The 22,404-nt window shown below is 44.3% G+C and overlaps 5 protein-coding genes across 5 annotated transcripts; 2 read left to right on the top strand and 3 right to left on the bottom strand.

Moving 5' to 3' along the window:
* Positions 1-502: 502 nt before the first annotated feature.
* PtA15_3A908 (uncharacterized protein) lies at positions 503-2,404 on the top strand (the record flags this gene model as incomplete). Its single annotated transcript, XM_053167923.1, has 2 exons — positions 503-518; positions 2,139-2,404. 2 exons carry the CDS (start codon positions 503-505, stop codon positions 2,402-2,404), a joined length of 282 nt encoding a protein of 93 aa, XP_053019092.1.
* A 581-nt stretch (positions 2,405-2,985) lies between these two features.
* Positions 2,986-4,481, bottom strand: PtA15_3A909 (uncharacterized protein; the record flags this gene model as incomplete). Its single annotated transcript, XM_053167924.1, has 3 exons — positions 2,986-3,444; positions 3,507-4,202; positions 4,269-4,481. The coding sequence occupies 3 exons, from the start codon at positions 4,479-4,481 to the stop codon at positions 2,986-2,988; spliced, it is 1,368 nt and encodes a 455-aa protein (XP_053019093.1).
* Positions 4,482-5,056: 575 nt separating this feature from the next.
* PtA15_3A910 (uncharacterized protein) lies at positions 5,057-5,786 on the bottom strand (the record flags this gene model as incomplete). Its single annotated transcript, XM_053167926.1, has 2 exons — positions 5,057-5,588; positions 5,629-5,786. 2 exons carry the CDS (start codon positions 5,784-5,786, stop codon positions 5,057-5,059), a joined length of 690 nt encoding a protein of 229 aa, XP_053019094.1.
* A 709-nt stretch (positions 5,787-6,495) lies between these two features.
* Positions 6,496-8,046, top strand: PtA15_3A911 (uncharacterized protein; the record flags this gene model as incomplete). The annotated part of the gene is made up of 4 exons (XM_053167927.1): positions 6,496-6,706; positions 6,772-7,256; positions 7,342-7,477; positions 7,562-8,046. The coding sequence occupies 4 exons, from the start codon at positions 6,496-6,498 to the stop codon at positions 8,044-8,046; spliced, it is 1,317 nt and encodes a 438-aa protein (XP_053019095.1).
* A 570-nt stretch (positions 8,047-8,616) lies between these two features.
* Positions 8,617-11,535, bottom strand: PtA15_3A912 (uncharacterized protein; the record flags this gene model as incomplete). The annotated part of the gene is made up of 10 exons (XM_053167928.1): positions 8,617-8,685; positions 8,757-9,083; positions 9,152-9,259; positions 9,352-9,510; positions 9,574-9,888; positions 9,989-10,057; positions 10,116-10,328; positions 10,417-10,709; positions 10,775-10,845; positions 11,495-11,535. The coding sequence occupies 10 exons, from the start codon at positions 11,533-11,535 to the stop codon at positions 8,617-8,619; spliced, it is 1,665 nt and encodes a 554-aa protein (XP_053019096.1).
* Between the last annotated feature and the right edge of the window lie 10,869 nt (positions 11,536-22,404).

Raw genomic sequence — 22,404 nt, forward strand, 5'->3', positions numbered from 1 at the left:
GAGGCTTGCTTTTCAAGACACAAGCACCCAGCAGCAAGGGACTTTGCACCATTTTTTCTGCAGTGTTATCAATTTGAGACTATTGCTGGTTGTATAGCAGAAGAATAAGCCCATAAATTGGTGGCAACTAGAAAACATGATGTATAAATTGACAACTTCCCCTCAAGATCTACAGGCCCCCCAGAAGTGATTTAGAGTCCAAAAAGCTAGATTTCCCTGCAAAAATCTAGCTTTTTGGCTCTAAACCAGCATCTGCCAGGGCCCCAGTGGCAGAAACACTGCAACTGATCCAACCCACATATTGGGATTTCAGGTGTATCAGATTGTTTTTTCCAACAATACTATGGGTTTGTATTGGATCACCCAACCAATCCAATCCAAAGTGTTGAGAAATTGTGTATTTTAAAAGTGATCCAACACAAGGATTTGAAGAAATAGGTATTGGGTATCCCAATCCAATACAGCACAAATAACAATATGTATTGGTATGTATCATGTAAAGATGTCCCATTCCACAGGTGCGTGTAAATATTTGGCAGCAATCAATAAAGCCTGTTGGGGCCAACAACAGTGAATTGTGTTGGTAGAGCTGTTAACAATCTGACCTGCATTTTTCTTTCCTGGATAACCAGTCTATTGACAATCGAATTGGGCTTGGCTGATTCTTTTTCAAGGTCTTTTCAAATTAAATGAGGTCCTGAGATACAATTGACTGACATAATTCGAAGCACTTGATTTGATTGCTGTGCCACCCCAGTCCTATCCTCACAAAAATTCTTGATCCTACTATTGGGTTTGCAACTAACCTTGGACAGATCGCAAAAATCAAAAAATTGCAAATCCAATAATCAGTTTTTGCCAAAAGTTTCTGCCCAGTGTTTTTACCAATTTCAGTTTTCAAATTGTGAGCGGCAGTTTGGTTTCAACTCAGCCAAAACTCAAACCGGCCAACCTCATCACCTCATCACAATCCCCATCAAACTCTCTCATCACTCATTGAACTCCCTCCACCGACCTTATATCTGCACAGTGCAAATCACAATGGTTTTTAGATCATATAACTCAGGAACCAAGGTCGCTGTGGTACGAATGCTAATCCAGAAACACACATTCGACTCGATTCAAACCACTTTGGGCGAACAGATATCTCGGCAATCATTCAACCGATGGCTTTCTTTGTACCAGGAGACCTGTCTTGTTATTTGCAACCCAGCGGATTACGAAACCCAAGGCCGACCAGATCTTCTCACTCAGGACGACAAAAACTTTATGACGGAGCTCATCAACACCGATCCAGGGTTGTTCTTAGACGAAATTCGAGAACAAGTTTACGATAACTCCGGTACAACAGTCAGCATAGAGGCAATTCATTACTGTCTCACCAGAAGGCTCGGGATGACCCTCAAGAAGGCTGAAGTCTACAACATTCGCAAGAACCTCATCCGTAAATATGAATTTGTCGCCGAGATGGAACCAATCCCTGCCGAATTCCTCGTCTTCACCGATGAAAGTGCTGTCTGCAGCAAAGATCTTCTTCGTGCATATGCGAGGTCTAAGAAAGGAAAACGGGCCCTCAAGTTTCAGCCCAATAACAACCCCGAGCAATACAGTTTGATCCCAGCGATATCAATATACGGTCTTGTTGCGATGACTGTACTCGATGACTGCGTTGATCGCGAGGACTTTGAGCACTTTTTGAAATGGCGCTTGGTATGTCAAAACATTTGGATATTATTCTACGTCAGGATCAAACACGCTGACAATCTTATAATGCCCAATGTATGATAGCTTCCTAGGATGAACCCCTACCCGGCCATCAATAGCATCCTTGTCTTGGATAATGCTAAGATTCACAAAGGTGGACGCATCGCTCAATTGTGCGCAGAGGCTGGTGTGAGGGTGAAGTATTTGCCACCCTACTGTCCAGAATTGAATCCAATTGAGCTTTGCTTTTCTGTTATCAAGTCACACTTGCGCCGAACGCAAGTCCTTGTCCAAGCGATTGACGAGATAAATGACATCTACGAGTCTGCCAATAAGCACGTCACACCTCAGCTTTGCGAGAAATTATACTGCCACGCGGGCTACTCTTGTACTGAAGAAGCATACGACTCCACAGTCTATGTGGACTAGTTGAGTTGGCTACGCGGCCTCCCTACTCGGCTACGTGGTCTCCCTACTCGGCTACGTGGTCTCCCTACTCGGCTACGTGGTCTCCCTACTCGGCTACGCGGTCACTGTCTACCTACTCAGATATGTGGTCTACCTACTCGGCTATGCGGTCTACCTACTCGTCTCGTGGTCTACCTACTCGGCCATGCGGTCTACCTATTCGGCTATGCGGTACTTGGCTACGCGCTCCACCTACTACCCACCCATCAATGGCCTCCGCTTTCTGGCGTAATTTGCGACCAACCCTTCTTAAATGCAGCCAATCAATGGCTCCGATGGCCCTGTTGTTTTATTTTAACTTTTATCTAAAGATGTTTTTATTATCACCTTCTCTCGAGTAAAGTAGTCACTTTGGCCCTCTCATTCTTTTGTTTAACGGTCAGAGCTGCCTCAGGGGCCAATCAGTAGCGAGCTTGGGGGCCGATCAGTAGCGAGCTCGGGGGCCAATCAGTAGCAAGCTCTGAGGGGCCGATCAGTAGCGAGAGCGAGCTCTCCCAGAGCTGCCTGAGGAGCCAATCAGTAGCGCCGAGAGCGAGCTCGGAGGGGCCGATCAATAGTTTCCGTTGGCAATACCACGTACTCTTTTTAAACTTCTAGAGCAAATGAGATCCTGGAGCGCCAGGGATTTCTTATTTTCAAGTCTGTCTATCTTACATTAAGGCCTCGCTGGAACTGGGAAAACAAATACAAAGTGATAAAAAGAATACATAGAGATGCATAGTAAGAAGAGATAGTAAGAGATGCATAGTAAGAAGAGTTAGTAAAACGCGATGAGAGATTAGGACCTTGGTTGTGCGAGTAAATTTAGATTGTTCAGATCCCCTTGAGGTGTCTAGAAAAGTTTGCAACATTATCTAGGAGTCGAATAACAATGCCCAAGCTAAGGCCCAACTTTTGGAGAGAGTCATTGTCTAAGTGAGACGAGCCAAAATTCTTGTAAGAGTTGAAACCATTTGGTTTTAGTATGTTGGTGAGATCTTCAACCTCAGTAGAGTCACACCCGATGAAGGCAAGATAGTCACCAATCGTATGAGTTCGAAGTATGTCAGGCGAGAGGCAGCGAGGATTAGACTCGGAGGTGTCAGCTGATTGAGGTGGCCTGTGTTCTTCAACTGCTTTTTCAAGCAGCACCGTCACCGCAGTTGAAATGACCGACAGATCGTGTGTTTGAGATCCTGCAGGTGGCGCCGGAGCCACAGGCTTCTTTGTGACAGTACGGAATACAAGATCGGAAGGAGGGGATAAAAGCGAGACCCCAGCCATTCTTGCAAGCTGAAAGGGAGATTTTATTTCAGTTATGAGATGAAAAATCAAGCAATGAAACAAGGACTCACCAACGCATCTGCCCACTTGCGCACATTACCATCTGTCAAAGGGAGGTACTTTGAATCATCGGTCGGATGCGGATAGGCAGGATTGAAGCGGTCGTAATCTTTATTCATGCCGTATTTTCCGTAAATTTGGGACATGTAGAGCTCTTGATCTTGGATCACCGAACCCTCGTTCTCTGAATCATCATCCATGTCTTCATCGTTGTTGTTATCAACGCCTGCCTGGTTACTCGAGCCTTCTTTTACATTGAGTCGATGGTTCGTCTTCGCAACCAGGCTCTCGTGGTGGGCCTTGACTTTCTTCTTGTTTGGGTTTTCTTGACTCAGGAACACCCCCGCCCTTCGTGGAGTGGGTCTTGCTGATATCAGCTCGATCCAACGGCGATAATCGGCTGGATTTGCAAGATTGATTGGATGAGACTTTGGATGAACTCGATGATTCGGGATAAACGCTTTCCATTCAATTGCTGGAATGCCTTTCTTGCCAGCTTTTGCAATTGTCTTATCGACACCGGAAAGAGCGGCATTACACGCTGACGCAACATCCTTTTTGAACTCCTCAAAGGCAAGTTCATTCGGATTGATCGTAAATGAGAGCTTAGGATTGTTTGATTTGGCTGGTTTCCAGGTCATCTCCTTCTTTTGGTTTCGCTGCTCCAAGTATAGCGCGTATGAGATATGACATTCAAATGGAAACACCTGAAAAAAGAAAGGTTTGGTCAGCAATTGGTAAGAACATGTAGGAAGGAAAATGAAATGATCAACCTCAGTTGGAGCTGGGGTTGGCAATTGAGCTGGAGCCGAGGTTGGAAATTGAGAAATAACATCGTGAGGAAGAGGGGATTCGGGATATTCAGAAGATTTTGAAGAGCTGTTTGAATGATCATCTTGATTGTGTCCTAATTGAGGGTTTCCTGGGGCATGATGCAACGATTGGAGGTACATGCTGACCATGCTTTGATTTGAGCTCAACGACATTATAATTTGAATTGAACTCGAGTAGAAGATTGTAGGTGAACACAGCTGCAGAAAGGGAAGAGTGTAGCGGTGATTGGATGATGTGAATGACGCAATGATTGGGAATCGGTCCAAAACATGAAATAATAAAAGACATCAGAAGTTGGAAAAGTGAAATTGGTAAAAACACTGGGCAGAAACTTTTGGCAAAAACTGATTGTTGGATTTGCAATTTTTTGATTTTTGCGATCTGTCCAAGGTTAGTTGCAAACCCAATATATCAAATCAAGAGCAATATATTAATGTCAAATTTCTTTGAAGCATTTCAATCACCTTCAATTAGAGTAGACACGCCATGCTGGTCAGATAGAGTACTGATAAACAAAAGCGTGATCCAGTTTGATGTTCAATTCAGATATGACAAGAGGGTTGTGGTTGCTGGGTATTGAAGGACTTGGTCCCATTGGAGTAAATTGTTGTAAGGTGACCTCAAGAAACAAGTCAGTTCGCTGTGAAGTAGATCCAGATCTCTGTTAGTAGAAGAATGACTGCTTGGTTAGAAAATTGTTGATGACAATGATTGTACTAGAACCAATTTACTGTGAAAAGTGTTGAGCTAGTTGAGAGTCACTGATCAGCTGACTGAACAGATGAACTGCTTGAGGACTGTTGGAGTCTACCTGGTGGAGAATGACGAGGATGACTCGGATGGAGTGGTTGATAGGATGGGCCAAGAGTACGGGATCGATCGCTCTGAGTTCGCGTTGGAGGAAGCGGGTGGTCCGGGTGATGAGCTTGGCAGCTGGACCATCAAGTTTGGCGCGTGGGGACGGTTGCTTGGATCTGTCTTCGATGAAGTGCTTGGATGAGACAGGATAGAACCTGGTGTACCGATTAGAGGGGATATGTTTGACGTAGAGTGAATGGCGGTAGATGAACTGGCGACGATCTAGGCCAATCATATGATCTACTCCACTTGATGATGGCTCTGATTCCGAATTTTGAGGATGAGGAGCAGGACGAGTTGGAGAGGCGGCCGGACCTCGATGATTATCGTTATCGCCATTCAGGCTGGGCATGATGGGCAGAGGGTGGAAGGTCTGGAAGTCCTTGGTGAGGGGATCAATTCTGTGGACGAGGTGGCCAATCTGTTGGACACAGAGCGGACAGCGATTCGAGGTCGTTGTCCATATCCTCATACATTTGAAGCAGTATTCTGAGTGTTGGCAAGGAACGATGACCGTCTGGAGAAGAATAGTTGTTCCTCAAATTCCATCGTTCGATAGCCAAAGCGCGGCGGTCGTGTGTGCCCAAAAAGGAGAACATGGAGAAAATATAAGCACCAGCTAAGGGATCTACAACTCTTGAAAGATGGGGATTACATACCTGATTGATTACGATATCCAGACAGATGGCGCATATATTGTGGTGCACATCATCTTTGTCATTATGGGTTGGAGCAATTGATTGATCTGCAGTTTTGATGGAGTCTTGCTGCTGCATCTAGATTCTCTGTTCAGGTCGGAGCGGTCGGTTGGTGTATCGCGTTGGTTTGAATCTGGCTTAACAGAGCCACTCGAACGGGGTCCGGGGGTCGCCGGGGCCCGGCGATGCGAACCTATGTAAATACATATTTATTTATGTACATCAAGTAGAGATGACATCATTGGCTCACTGGTTTGATCGACCGTAGCTACGCCCAATAAAGTCCCGGAGAGACACGGGAGAACTTGGTGCGATCAGATAGAGGAGCAGGGTGGCTGTGAGCCAGAAATCATATTTTGATCATAAACAGCTCTGGAGACTGACAAGAGCCCGACTTTTTGTTTCTTGCCTTTGTTCAAGCGAGCAGCTCAAGTAAGTGCGCTCCAGAGGAATTGGAGCCCGGTTTTTTAAATTTGACCAAATCGGATATATCCCATAAATCCTATAGAAATTGAAAGGAATGCCAATCGATGGAATGTACCATCTAAGTGTCCAGGATGATTCCACTTATCGCAAGTTGACAATAAACCTCACCAGGACTGGACTGACGATGCATAAGTTATTGGTCGAAGCTGGCCGATTTCCTGCTCGGGATGTGCTCTGTGGACCTGAATCAAGTTCGAGTTTCAAGATCGAAGGAAGGAAATTTATGAACCAAGTCGTTGGAAGATATGCCAATCGATTACCAGCCGGTCAGAGCTTTCTGCAAGATTCCTCTAGGGAGGGGGGGAAGAGGATGGAAATAAACTTAGAAGAGAATGGTAAGCAACTGCTGCCACCAACTTATAAATTATTGAGTGACTGACTGAACTCGACTGTTTTGTAGAGCCTTTTGAAGATGGGCGAGGGAACTGTTTGCACTCTGGAATGGATGGCTATGACTTGAGGGAGTTTGAGCCTGTTGGAGATGATTCGAGAATTGTTCAAGAGTTTCGAGCGACCAACACTGAGACTGCTCCCAGTGAATCGGCATCAACATCAACATTATCATCTGCTCATTTTCATCTGCACTCCCCCTCTGGCGATCAGGGTTTTCCAGAGGCTATCGATATCCTGGCTACCGTCACGTTAGAGTTATTCCCAGCGGGCAAAGAGGTCGACCAAACTATTCCAAGTGACACGGGCCTCAAGACCAGGATTGGGCGAGCAAATTTCACCCTAAAAGCAAAGTTATCAAATCCAGAAGAGGTCGCTCGCAGGGACGCTGGGACACCGATCAATCTAACTTGGCACACGGGATATATCCTCAACGACTTCAGAGGAGAGCCAAGGGACTCGGATGGAATCCACCAGCACAAGTTGTGGATTAAGGTCAGTATCTCTTCCCTTCAATCTCAGGACGGTATGGGTAGCTATCAAGTTCATTCACTCTCTTCTTGATCCTGCAATAATCTAGAGTGACCATCATCTCACCGTTCATCAATCGCAACTGCCAACTGGCGAAATCCAGCCAAACAAGACACTTGGGATCGATTTCTCAACCAAAGAGAACATCAAGCAAATTTGCGAGACCATGCCTCCATCAGGTTTCGGTACGCAATTTTCCTAGCTTGGTTTAAAATGGGATTGAACGATCAACTTATTACATTGCTTTCCATTAAAATGAAATAAAACAGATCAATGCTTTTTATTGAAGAATTCGATTGGAGATGGACAAGATAGCTCGGAAGACCCAAAGGCAATGCTTAGAAGCCCGAAAGATGACCTGATCCTAGTTTTTTATACCAATCAGAAGGCCGTGCAATGTTACAGTGCTAATTATTTTGATGGACACGGTTCTCGGAAGGAGCTCCATCGACGCTCAGCTGAACATCCAGGTGGATACAAGAGGCAAGGTATGCTATTCTTGAATAATCAAATTATCGCACCGTTTGTTGACGAGGTCATGACAATCTCTGCAGAAGCGATCTATCTGGAATTTCAAGAACCCTCTAGTCTTTGTACCAATCTCAACCTACAAAACAATTTAAAGTCTTTCATGAATGCTGATGATCAGCAGCATACAAAGGTGGAGGATAAGAGTCAAACGGCGATTACCAACACGTTTTTATATCCAAATCAAGTATATTCTAATTGGTTTTCTATCGACATCTTTATTTAGCTCTTTTCTGTCAAGATAAGCCCCACTATCTCCCTCGACATTCAAGTAGGCAGATCCTGGCTTAAACCTAGGATAGATACTTCCGGTAAGAAACAACAGAAGAAAGGCATCAATCTTAAATACTGAAGTGTATCCGGACAAGGGCTCACCTGCAAGCTTGTATTTGTTTGTATTAGACTGTTCAAACTTGAGGTTTGCTTTGAGAGAAATACAATTTTTTCGTCTCAAAAAGTCATAGACAAGCACCAGCTACAAAAGAGGATGGCCCTGTTTAGATATATAGTATTCGGTATTGGAGCATGCGTCCAATGCCGAGCACATCGTGATTGTAGTCTCAAATCTAGATTACTTTGTTTCTACCGCGTCGCTGCATGCAACGTTTTGAGACACTGACTCTGGAAATGGAGTTCTTCTTGATAGATGCAACAGAAAGGACTTGACATTCAGAATAGAAGGCTGAGTACAACAGGTAGTAGGTGGTTGTTTTGAGAGACAGTTTAGACTATTAAAACTGCATATTTGCGTGGGTCGTGACTCGTATCGGACTTAGGGTTGGTTAAGAGGCCCGCTTCAGTGATTATGCCCCTCATGGCCTTCGTGGTCATCTGGGTCCTGCCAATCTTCGAAGCCGTCCTCGAACTAGCAGTTCAAGTATTTCAGTTGGCCGAATGTGTGGCAAGGACTCGGTAAAGTGGTTTTGCGCTACTCACAAATTCTTCCAGTGCCTCGGCCTTCTCCTCCATCGTCCGGAGGCCCTTCTTGACGGATTTCATGATCTTCGTCCACTTTTTCCATTCCTGGTCGTCCAGTAAGCAGGCGTCGAGTGCTTCCTGGAGACGCTTCTCACCGCCCGATCGCATTTCCGTCCCGATCATCACTATCTCCTGTCGGCGATCGCCCCAGGGCTCTTCGAAGTCGGCTAGGATGGCTTTGACCACATCGGGATCATCTGACCATTCTTCCCGGGGCATTTCACATCTCCACTTACCCCCACCAGTCATAGTGAGCATCACACCAGCTTGAGACCATTCGCCAAACTGATATATCAAGTGCAATCGCATATTAGACAATTAGCGACTGGCGACTTTTGCAAGGTTCAGCTTACCATCGTGGGACGCGTAGCAAGCCAGAAAAACCCTTTGGAGCGCAACAGAGGAGCAAAGGTTTTCGAGGCCTTTTTCGACTCGAGCCTCTTTTTTGGATTGAGTTGAGGCTTTGTGATGATGCAAAGAGTAGGTCCAGTTAAAAACTCAAGCAATTTCGGAATTTAGGTGGCTTTCCAAGGTCGGTCAACAGATGACCTACCTGTTTCTCTTCACCGTCATTGTCCTTGCGATCTTCCTTATCCATCGTGACATCTCCTTCACCACTCCCATCTGAAGCGTTGGAGTCTTCATTCTTGTCCTCTTTTTCCGCTTCATCATCCCCGTCATCAATGAATTCTTCTTGAATCACCACGAATACCTTCCAGAAGCAAACTCACTTCAATATTCAACATACCCCGATGATTGAGATTAGTATGCTTACATTGCGGATCGTTTCCCAAAGACGCTTGGGCGAGAAAGGCCTCCTGGCGCGATAGACGAAGGTCCCAACACCGTACTCTTCTGTTTCAGGTTTGACGACCTCGTTCAGAGATCTCAGCCATCCCATACTGAGCGCTGCTTTGGTGTAGTCAAACATCTTTGTATCGAGTATCTCCCTGAGATCAATCCTCGAGTAATTTGATGTCAAAAGCTTGGCGGTAGGGTTCAGTTGCTTGATCAAGGCCTTTGTCTTGTTCAGCTCGTCGCCCGTAACCAAATCTATCTTGTTCAAAATTACCACTTGGGCAAACTCCAGCTTGATAGATCGCAGTAGGTAGGCAACAATCACAATTGCAGCATTGTTAGCAGATGCCACATATAAAAAAGGCTAATCCGAGAGACCATTTTCAACTCACTTGGTCGACTAGTAAGTCTGAAATGTTGCGGTCGTCTTCTTCCGGGACATTTTTCGCGTCATTTCGATCCTTGAAAAAACTACGGGTAAGAGCCACATCCACGCGAGAGTCTTAGGCCACAACTTACAACCAAGAAATCGGCAGTTTCAAAGTCGTTGAAGACATTAACAGCATCAACAACTGTAACTGCGGCATCGAGAAAGGCGACCTCGGGAAGCCCGCCCTTGGCTAATATAGCCTGAACTTTGGCATTCTGCTTGGCTGAATCTTCATCCTTCTCCATTTCTTGTTTTAAGTCATCGGCCGCCATAAGCATCATTTCCGAAAATTCAGGCGAGAACTGAAACCTCAGAATCAAATGTGATTAGAAAAATGCCACTGGTTTGAATGGTTCTGACGCAGTAAGATTCAACAATCATCAGACTCACAGTCTCTGCGACTTGCATGGGCTCAGATATTCCTGTGGACTCTATTACCAGCCAATGAATACTTTTATCTTCGGAGAGTGCAGCCACTTCTTCCAGCAGGTCTCCCCTGAGCGTGCAGCAGATGCATCCATTCTGCATCTCGACAACCCTTTCTTCGACATTACTAACTTTATGTTCTCGGAGAAGGGCGGCATCGATATTAACGCTTCCAATATCATTTATTATCGTGGCAATTCTTCCAAGCCCATGGTTGGAGGTAAGGATATGTTCTAATAGCGTGGTCTTGCCTGAGCCTGCGTATAAACAAAACAGGCGTTGGTGAACGTATGAATTGGAGAGACAGTTGATGATAGCTTACCTAAGAAACCGCTGAGCAAGGTCACCGGAAGTTTGCCTTCACGAAGAGGTTTGCTGGTTGGCTTAAAAATGCTTTGATCTACGAGAGTGCAAAGATCAATATATCAATTAGGATTTCAAGGAAAATCGAAAGGGGCAGGGAAGAAGAAATTTCACTTGGACCGTTTTGGCAGTTGATTTCAGATATCTCAATCGCCATTGTCTTCGAGAGTTCCTTAAGAGATGAAAAATGATATAGGGCGTAAAAGGAAGCGCCGTTCGAGCGGATCTCAGGTGAATCACAACAGTGGAATAAAACTTAATGGAAGGTAGGCTAGATGGATCAGGTCAAACGGAATTGATCAATCTAGATATACTAGAAGCTTGCTGGAGGGTTTTTCAAGGGAAGCTTGAGGTCAAAACAGTATGAAGAAACCTGCCGAGGCCTGACGCTCTGTTTTGTATGGTATAGTTACTCGCTATCCCAACGCTCATGATTGGTCGGATTTTTATGAGTACCGGTCAAGCTGTCAAGCAGGCTTCCACCCTACCGGTGATCAAAACCGCAAGGGTTGCTCAAGTGTTCGTTGTTCACCTCGACTGGTGTAATTCAGCACTTTCCCGTCGATTCTGGGAGAGTCTCCCAGAAAATAATTTAGACTTTTCAAATCTAAAAAGCTCGGAGGGACTGCGTTAAGTTTGATGTAAACGTAAAGACACGCATCTATTTATTTAAATTTACATCATGCCGGCCTTGCGATGCGTAGCAACTTTGTAAAACATTGTCAGCCAAGGTGCAACACCATAATGCGAGTTCCCAATTGGGGGCTATTCAACTATACCTGTTCCCAGTCAAAAAATATCCAGAATCCAGACAACGTAATGGATGGGTAAAACGTTGTTGAGTTCAAGGGGCACGATTCTAACTTATCCTTGGGGAAGTGAAGCGAACTCCAAATCCGGGGGTCCCTGCGGGATGGTGTCCTGCCTCCAATAGAGGGACTTAGTTAAGTTGGGGGAAGCTTGCTTTTCATGGATACAGATGACCCCAAGAATGGTGACAGTGGTGGGGAGCCAGTGACACCATGCACGGCTAAGAAATGAAAACAACCCTCACAACTTAAATACTTTGCAGCAAGCAACCAGTCAAGTCTGCAAGGTTTGATTGCACAGATCATGTTTAGATCTCAGAGGTATAGGTGACAACCGAGCTAGCCTCTCTGGAGGAGAGCCCCGCAGGGTCTCTGTCTCACAGAAGGTTCGGGCTTCACGCGAGGGGCGCCAGCCTGCCAACCCAGAAGGGAAGACTGGTTTAAGTTTGGTTGATGACGGGCAGGCGCCCACCGCGCAGAGCGCGGCAGAGCGCGGTGAGACTCGGCCAGGGAGTTGCCGCCACTTGTTTCAGCTCGCCAGAAATGGGGTGCGCGGAAGCTCACTCCAAAAAACCTTGGAGTGCACCTGTTGCACTCCTCCCTTGATGGCCGCCGCAGACCAGCCATTGAGGGAAGACTGGTCATTGAGAGGACTTATCCCTCTCAATGACCAGCACCGGTGTGGTAAGACCAATGAACTTACAAAACCTTAAAATTAGATAAAAATACATTTTACATACGGATTTACTTTGTGCACGGAGGGAAACTTGTTGCGCACGGGAATTTTGGTTGGCTCAACATCACTTGACGTCAGGCCCCCCTCCGTGCACGCCACCTGCTCCCCTCAATAAACTCTCTGCACAAGGGAGGTGCCCACAGGTGGCCGGGTTAAGAAACACCAGCCATCGGGAGGACACCACCTCTCAATGACCAGAAAGACCAGTCATTGAGAGGACACATCTCTTGATGACCGGCACATACCAGTTATTGAGAGATCAGATCCCTCTTGATGACCGGCACAGGCTGGTAATCAAGAGAAAAATCCCTCTTGATGACCAGCACAGAGCGGTCATCAAGAGGACATATCCCTCTTGTCTTGATGACTGGCACAGACCGGTCATGCAGAGGGTATCAATAGGAATAAATCCTCTCAATGAAAATTGTAATAATATCTTGAAAGAATCCCCATGCTGGGATGAGATGTAGTGGCAGAAACACCAAGAAACTACCAAATTAGTGATATTTGGCAACTGATCAGATTGTAGCAGCTACATTTGGGGGTTTTGTGGCCAGTTGAGGTCCATAATGAAACACTGGGGGATTTTAAACATTTTGGTAACAATATATTGGAAGAATTCCCATGCTGGGACAATATATAGTGGCAGAAACACCAAGAAATTACCAAATTAGTGATATTTGGCAACTAATCAGATTGTAGCGGCTACATTTGGGGGTTTTGTGGCCATTCAAGGTGCATAAGGAATCTCTGGGGGCTTGGAAACATGTTTGTAAAACTATCACGGAAGAATTAACATGCTGGGTTTAGATATAGTGGCAGAAACACTAAGAAACTAACAAAGGAGTGACATTTGGCCACTGATCAGATTGTAGCCGCTGCATATTGGATGTGACCCCAAATATAAAATTTTGGGATTCATGTGCAGAAATGTTTTTCAATAAAATGTCATGTGGAAATATTCCTCATTAATCTGTGGTTGATAGCAAAAGTAGATAAAACAAGAACCTGACAAAAATATGCTAAACATGCTAAACTAATTTTCAAAACGCCTTGTATGCATGTAGAATATCAAGTATGATATTCAATATATTCAGTAAATTCAAGGTCACAAAAAACTAACAATGCATGCAGGATGGTATTTTGAGAGATGTGAGGGGTCAATGTTTTTCCTTTTTGAAAAAAAAGTAGATTTGGAGGTTTCTTATAACATCAATGGTTGAAGTAATAAAAAACAATTCACAATTTTTGAGACCCCTCAGCCAGCCTGGATTAATCCTATAACTTGCAATGTCTTTTTTTCAGGAAGAATTGATTAGCGTATTTACAAATTTATGAATTTGATGAGGCAAAAAAATGGAAATATTCCTGTGGCTTGAAGCTAACACAGGGGGAAGGAGATAGAATGCAGAAGATTATTCAGGAGACATGTAACACAGAAAAACATATCAAGAGGAATAATTTTTTTTTGATCAATATATGCTATATTGCTCAATATACAACATCACAAATTCATCCATGTTGGTAGTGTCCGCCTGGATTTTTTCTAGCCACAGATGGCAAAAGACGTCCGCACGGCTACCCGGCGTGTGAAGTCTGTCTGAAGACCAAGGCACCCACCACCGCTCCTGTCAGAAAAATGCTAACACCCAAATTCCCAACCTCACCCTTAGAAGACATTGGCATTGACTTGATGGGACCGCTGGTATCCTCGGTACATTACAACATGCTGCTGAAATGTACCTTATGACTCTCTGGATTCACCTGTCTCATCCCGGTGCTGCAGACTGATACTGCCGAGAAAACAGCATCACGGTTCTTCACGGGTGGTGGCAATTTTTGGTGCGCTGTGGTGGACAGACTGGTACACGCGTAGGATCAAGACTTTATTGCGCGTGGCGCGCGCCGGAGGACGTCAAGATTCAAGACATCAAGACTCAAGCTTTCAGCCCTCAAGGCTCCCTCAAGTTCAGCGTTGCAGTGTGGTGCATCCTCAAGGCGTTTCAGGATTTCTTTCCTTCCCCCTTCTTTTCCTTTGTTCCTGTGTTTGGTGGTTCTGTTGTTCTCATGTTAGTTTCTTTTCATTGTGTTTTGTTTGCTTTTCCTTTTAAATCTGCGTGCTTTGGTTAGGGTTTGGGATGAGGAGGGTTGTTGTGTTGTCCTGTTTTGTTTTGTTTGTTTTGCTTTGTTTCTGTCTCTGGTCTTGTTTTGTGTAGCGCGCGCGTGCGCACTAGGTGGTGATGAGATGTCTGCTGGATGTCACCAACTCCAAGGTTTGAGTTCAGTTTGAACTCAGGCTTTGGAGCGGCATGGACCCACTCTGAACCAAAATTTCAGTCTTCCATCAAATCTAAAGTTTATTGCTCCTGGCTTCTTCCGCCTGTATTTCTGAGTTTTCTCACGTCTTCTAAGTTCACTACCCCACAACACCAATCTCCTCCAACTCTCTGGTTTACATAGATCACAACCCCGCTGGCAGTATCCCCGGCTCTCCCTCAAACAAAAATCGCCGACGCGCAACTCCAGCCGTCAGAAAATCACCCCCACCTCACGCTTACACGAATTCTCCGCGCTCTTTTTCGGCCAATCACTCTGGAGGGCATATGCAGCTCATTCCCAGTTTTCCATTTCCCCTCCACCAACTGCCTACCGCCTGGCACGGTAGGAGTTCCTCAGCGCCGCAATGTATCATAAGTGATCGCGATAAAACTTGGACATCACATTTCTGGAAAGCACTCATGGAACAACTTCAGATCCGGTTTCACATGTTGTCAGCCTTCCACCCACATGCAGACGGTGTGGAACTTCTACGCAAGGCGTGATCTGAGCTTGGAAGGGAATAATAGTAAAACTGAGTAAGTTTAAACTATAAGGTGCTTGAAGGGCTGCCTTCCTTGAATATGCTCTGGGAGAATGTACACTAGAATTTATAGTGTGGCGCAATCTGCTGAAGTATTCTAATATCTAGCTATTTCAGAACCTAAGAACCAGGTTTTGTGCGCATAAAAAGAGATGTTATAATTTGACGTGATTGAGTTTGTTATTAAGTGCAAGTTATAATTATAAATTTCTAAATTTATGATCTAATTCTTAACTATGATGATCTAACTATAATAAAGTGATGAATGCGGAAGTAATCTCTTAATATTACTATTTAGTGCAAGCATGGGGAAAAAGGAAACAGGAAGGGGCAAGGAAGGCCTCCTTTTATAGATGAAAACTCGTCTGAGAGTGGTTTTTGTGATGTACAATAATGTATGTAGTGTAAAATAAAATATCAGAGTGTGAAAAAGAAATTAATGTAGTGTGAAAGAAATTAATGTAATGTGAAATAAAATGGCTACTTTGGGAAAGATGATCACGTCTAAGATGAGATTTACCAACATGTGAATGCAAATCATTGAGGGGAAATATGTGTGAAAACAAAACAGGCTGAAGTGGCTGTGCGCTGTGAGAATAAAAGCTGGTTAGTTGGTGAAAACTGTCCGCTAACCGCCTCCTTCAAGATATATTGATGTCCGGGCTGTGTGATTGTCGGTAACTCGGCTCCGCACTGCTACTTTCCGCTAGCCTTCAGCGCTCCTCTACTGAGCCTGATCTATAGCGTAATAATCCGCAGGTGAATAAAGCTCCGCACTTCGTAGCACAAACTCCGCAAGTATCTCTCTAAAAGAATAAGAACACAGGTAATCTCCTAATACTCTAGTACGTTCGTCGTTGTAAGTACAATAGTGAGTAGTCCGTAAGATAATAGCATAAAGGATCCAGAAAGGAAAAGAGAAAACCCTGAGCCACCCCATCCTTCCCTCCACGCATGTCACCGTTCCCACCCGATCCCGCACATCTGACACTTTCCCGCACTAGTCCTCCAGCTCCGCCCGCTATCCCGCTTGTCACTCTCCCAGACTCCGCTCCTCTCCGACGCTTGTCCTCCCACCGTCCTCTGTCTAGCCCCCGTCAGTCGTTCTCTCGCCTCCGCCTTCACCCCGGTTCCACCCGCTCCGGCTGTCGTGGCTCACCCGCTGACGCGCCGCTGCTACCAGTCCACGTGTGTAGTCCCGCCGCAGTCCAGCCCTGTCTTTTCCGCTCCAATCCAAAACCCGTGATCCGCAATCCGCGTTCCGCGATCCGCGCGTGACTTTCTGTAAGCTTTCCTAGCGTGCTTTCCTGACCTAATCCTCAGTGCTTATGTCACCAGAATGCACCGGCTTTGTGCATTCCCCGCCCGCGCTATCCCCGCGTGGACATTTCTGCCACGCTTGCCTATATAAATCACCACAGCGCCTAGCAATGGCATGAATCTACATGTGAAAATGATGATTAACTGTGCTAATTTGTGGCGTGATTGATTCCTGCTGAGTGGACTATCACAGGTTTTCTGGGTAATAAAAAAGACGTGAAATCTGAGAGCAAAGATTTAATGTAAAGGATTTGTACTAAAGATATTTAATATGTAATTTGTAATGTACTTTATTATATAAAACTATACTAATTTGGCGCTGTTGATGGTTGATTGATCTCACCACAACGGCCGCAGCGAGAGGACCAACAAAACCGTTGGCCAGATTCTCCGCACTTTCACGGCAAAGAGAAAAGGTAAATGGCTCAAGAATTTACCTTCAGTGGAGTTTGCAATCAATTCGGCCATCAATGTTTTGACGGGGTTCACCCCATTCAAACTGGTCCTTGGACAGCGCACGGTCTATTCCCCACCAAAGACGCTAGTCCGGAGGATCCACCAACTCTGGCTAAGTGGATCAAACTACGAGAATCCTTGTGGACGGACGCGAAGGAAGCCCTATGGACAACCAGGGTCAAGCAAGCCCTGCGACTTAACAAGTGCTGCAGCGAGGAGCTGGCACTGAGCACCAATGAATGGGTCCTTTTGGACTCAGTAGACTGGTGTGGTCAACACAACGGAGGAACGGACAAGTTGAAAGAGTGGTTCAAGTTGATTGCTCATCTTTCATCTTAACATAAGAACTGTCCTTCCCCCCTCACTTGTACATTATGGAGAAATTATAGTAGAAATTACTCATCACCTATTGCTCATTGGTATCATTGCTGTTGCCCCTGGACCCATTGCTATTGAACATTACCCATTGAACCTCTGAAATCCCCATTGCTTTCCCCTCTTCAATCACTGCTCCAACCCTCTCACCCTCAGTAGTCAGTAGTTAAGCTCATAGTACTAGTTCCTAAGATCAAGCAGAAATCAGCCACACTTTTTCTTCTTTTTCTTAGTGTTACTCTCATCCCCTCAGCATTAGTCAGGAAGGCAGCCTCATCAGCACCCTTGCATAGCTTACATTAGTACTATTTTTGCTATCTATTTCCCTTCCAAGATCTATTCTCACCTTAGAGTAGTTCCACAACGGCAACACCAGGAACTAGGGCAGAAGTAAGTTCCATCCAGCTGTGCACCTATGGGCCCTCTCTACCACCCCCCGTTAGTCAAGCATCACCTTGGCCACTCTGTGAGCACATCCCCACCGGCCTTATCTCCTTTAGGTCGAGCCCACCAAGCACCACTCTTCCACATCCGCCACCGCCGCGGTCAATGGCCATGGCGTTTCCTGAATCCCAAAAACCCTCCCAAACATTGACAACGCATACAAATCCTGTCAGCCTGCAGGTAACTAACCGTGTCTGAGAGGTTTGTTACTAGCAAGATGATAGTGTAAAGTGCCAAGGATGGGCCAATGGGTTCGTGGTAAGACCTGTAAAAGGTTTCACTCTATCAGTAATCTTGACTGAGAGGCTTTCTCAATGAAGGTGCATCCAGATCAAAACAAGGTGTTAATAGGCATCCCAGGAATAAATCAACTTGGGTTTGTGGTTTTACCTACAAAAAGGTAAGGGTAATCAAGAGTTGATGTTATTCCTGAATTGAAAGATGGGTGAGAATGAAAGCACTGTTTAACTATAGTATGGTTTAAACTTTGCTGTAATAATATTCTGAGGGATAAACAGTCCTGGGGGGCGTGTTTATATAGAGGGAAAACGAGAAGGAGGGGATTCAAGGCGCTGGGAGGCGCTTCAGAACCAGGGGGGAACTGGAAGCAGATCCTCATGAGGATCAACATTGGATATGATCAGGGCAGTGTAATGATCAGTAGCTATGTGCCCTAGCTGATCATTGGAATCAGTGCTGAGTGATTCCATTAAGTGCTCTTTGAATTACATTTATGGTATTCAAAATTGCATAAGATTTTTTTACATAAAATCATAAACTGCAATTTTGGCTGGGAGATGTCACTTTAAGTTTTATGCACGCTGACATCTCCCAGCCAAAATGGGCTTTATGATTTTATGTAAACAGTGGCATATGCAATTTTGAATACCATAATTACATCATGTATTGTTTATGTATTTATGTCATAATCAATACATTATGTAAGTAGGGAATGAGGTGTAACAGGGGATAAATGAGTGATACCTGTCTTGGGGGTATTTCACGTGTACAGTAATGTTTACAGTGTATTGTAATTTTACTGTTTGCATGCAACTTCACTCTGGTAACAGCATTGCATTGTGGTAACTATATTTAACTAATAACTGTGGTTATCTGTAATGTAATTTATAACAAGCGTACATTCGTACGCTTGTATCTAATGATATACATATGTAATAAAGGGGTAAAAGGAATGTACTATATGTAATGTGAACAATTGCAGGTACTTTGTACGTGTAGGGTACTGTAACATGTACTCTGTGGCTGACACATCACCCCTTGGTTCCCCCTGCCCCCAACTCCCCCTTCTGGACTCACCCTTTGACCCCTCATCCTCCTCTCCCCCGGATCCGCAAACCCCACTCAACAACTCAACCACCTGCCCCAACACCTCACTGGGCTCCCTACTCCCCTCTTATTATAGGGGGGGGGAGACTGTGAGACCCCCGGGTTGTTGGAATATATGCTTCAAGCCCCATTTGAGTGGCCAAGCTATATGATCTAATATCCAAAAATCACCAGTAAGCCCAACTGTGTGTTTAGCTCAGTGGTATAAGAGCAGCTCTCATGAATGTAGAAGGTCGTGGGTTCAAATCCCACAACACACAATTCTTTTCACCTGAGTAATTTCAACACGGGTCTCACAAGGACATTTCACAAGAGGGGAACTCTAGTCCAGCTTGTTCCCCTCCCCCCTCACTAGCTGGCAGAGACCTGGACTGCTTCCATCTCTCCGCTGGCTAGCTCCCTGGATTGCAATACAGCCCCGCACGTTGGTTCTAGACCTTCCAGGACCTTGAGCCTTGTCCCTCCAAGCCTCCATCTGACAGCCAGTGAAGAGCTCCAAGCGAGCTCTTACACTTGATGGCATTCCAAATCACCATTGAGTGCCTCTCACAAAATGGGTTTCTTGTAATTCACATTATATACCCTCATGTACAAAATTAAAGTAAAATTCAACTTGTAATTACTATTGGGTTTAGAATTTTGGAATGTGGTAATGTTGCAGTAAAATTGGTGAAACCCATTTTCTTTGAAATGCAGGAATTAATTTGAATTTGGCTAAAAAAATGGTGAAAAACTTTTTTAATAGGGTGAAACTCTGAGTTAAGTCAAGGTTGGACTGCGGTGCCACTCGAGTTTGGCCAGATATCCTTGCCTCCTCACAAAAATTATCTGGTAAATTTTGCTTTTTTTTGCTTTCAAAATTCACATGTGCACATGCAAGTGAACTTTTTTGCACTTTGCTAATAGTCACCCTGATGTACGCGCGTACATTTATGTGGAAATATCACAGGATGGGCCTTTCATGGCCAATTGGAAGTAAAACCTTTGTGTTGAGACACCAATTGTCTCCCTGATGTACGCAAGTACATAAGGGGGCCAATATCACAGGCTGGGCCTTTCACATCTCCCTGAAAAGGACACACTGGTCATGGAGCCAAGAAAGGCCTATATTCTGGATGAATTGTGGATTAGTTCTGGATGATTTCTTGGTAATTTATGGTTTATTTCAGGATGATTTCCAACTGATTTCCACAGCTGACTTCCAGTCTTTTTCATACCTATGCAATTTTCATTTACCAAAGGCCTCCAGCACAGTTATGGAAAAAAGTTATGGTACGGCACTCCCTGGGGAGTGGGAAAATGTCTCCCCTGGTGAGGGTTTCTCCACTTGATGTCCAGTACACACCGGCAAGCGGAGGATCCCTATGTGTACCAGCAATTGATTGGAGAACCCAAATAGTTGAGTTTAACTCACTGTAACACACGAGATTGGATATGGAAAAACTCCACATGAGCTCATTATAAACATACAGCTGAACCACAATTGAGCTACACATGAGGAAATGGTTCACATATGGAAGACTTCCAGAGAGAAATTATGGTCTAGCACTCTCTAGAGAGTGCAAAAAATCCCTCCCTGGTGTATGCATGCATAAAATTATGCAAACCAACTTTGAACACCATAATTGTATTCCAAATATGGTGAAACCTTACAAGTTTCAGCTTTGAAAGAAAATCCTGAGCAGTTTCAAAAGGACCCCAAAGTAGAATACAATGAGGTGAAATGTGATGAAGATGAAGATGAAGAATATGTAGAAGATGCAGATTCAAGGTTTATTTATTTGACAAACATTATGCAAAAATATAATGGAACTTGATTCCCTCCTCCTGAAGCCCAACATGATTCAGAGAATGTCTCTCATGAGCACACAGAAATATCCCAAGATAGAACCAAAATTGATGCAATCAAAAAATTGGTTGAATCATGGGAAGGAAACAGAGATGTAGAAGAATTCAGTCCTCAAGTAGCAGGCTACATCCATTCACTTGGCAAAATAAGTGAAAAAATATTTAGTTTTGACGGATGTTTGAAGCTCAGAAGTGATTAGACCTTAGGAAAAAGACAAAAGGTCCTTGAAGAAAAAACATATGTGCCTTTTTGTGAAAATAGATACAAATTTGAAGAATTATATGGTTATGATATAGCTGATCATACTCATCCACTTGATAGAAATGGTGAATATCTCTATAGGATTGATGGAAGTTTGAAACTCAGAAATGATTCAATCTTGGGAAAAAGAAAAAAGATTATAGGTTACATCAAAGATGAAGAATATCTCAAGTACATTACATGCATGAAAAGCACACCTGAAGAGAAATATGAACACATGAAGAGTTCCATCCAAAGCTTTCTTGAACGGCCAACTCTCCATTTGGATTATTGATTGATTCTAATGAATTTTAACATCTAAGAATGGTGTGGGTCTCCCTGAGTTACTGAGTTTTTCTTCTTTACTGGTTATTGTCTCCTCATCAGGTTTGTCCTTTTCAAAATTTTCACCCCAGCCTTCTCACATCCTCAAGAAATGTCTTTGTACATGCACATAGTCTTGGATATTTAGCTAAACACATTTATCAGGAATTTCATTGTCACCATGAAAATTATGCAGAGGGGCCCTTTGGCAATGTGCTCACTGGGTCATCAATGAAGAGTTGTTGAATTTATCAAGCAGTGCATAAGCCAACTAGCAGTGCTTTTTGAAATGTGAAGCATCCCACTGCTTCACCATCATTTATCTTTTTTTTAATCAGAGGTATCAATAAGATTGGCTGGAATATCTTTTTGCTGGTAAATATATAATGTATGTGTGTATGTATGTATGTATGTATGTATGTATGTATGTATGTATGTATGTATGTATGTATGTATGTATGTATGTATGTATGTATGTATGTATGTATGTATGGATGGATGGATGGATGGATGGATGGATGGATGGATGGATGGATGGATGGATGGATGGATGGATGGATGGATGGATGGATGGATGGATGGATGGATGGATGGATGGATGGATGGATGGATGGATGGATGGATGGATGGATGGATGGATGGATGGATGGATGGATGGATGGATGGATGGATGGATGGATGGATGGATGGATGGATGGATGGATGGATGGATGGATGGATGGATTGGATGTATGTATGTATGTCTCTATGTATGCTAAGTAGGTTTGATAATCAAGAAAACTTCAATTTGGTTTTATACAGGAATATGACATACAAGAGGCTCATATAT

This window comes from Puccinia triticina, chromosome 3A (assembly GCF_026914185.1).
Source record: "Puccinia triticina chromosome 3A, complete sequence".
Taxonomy (NCBI): Eukaryota; Fungi; Basidiomycota; class Pucciniomycetes; order Pucciniales; family Pucciniaceae; genus Puccinia; species Puccinia triticina.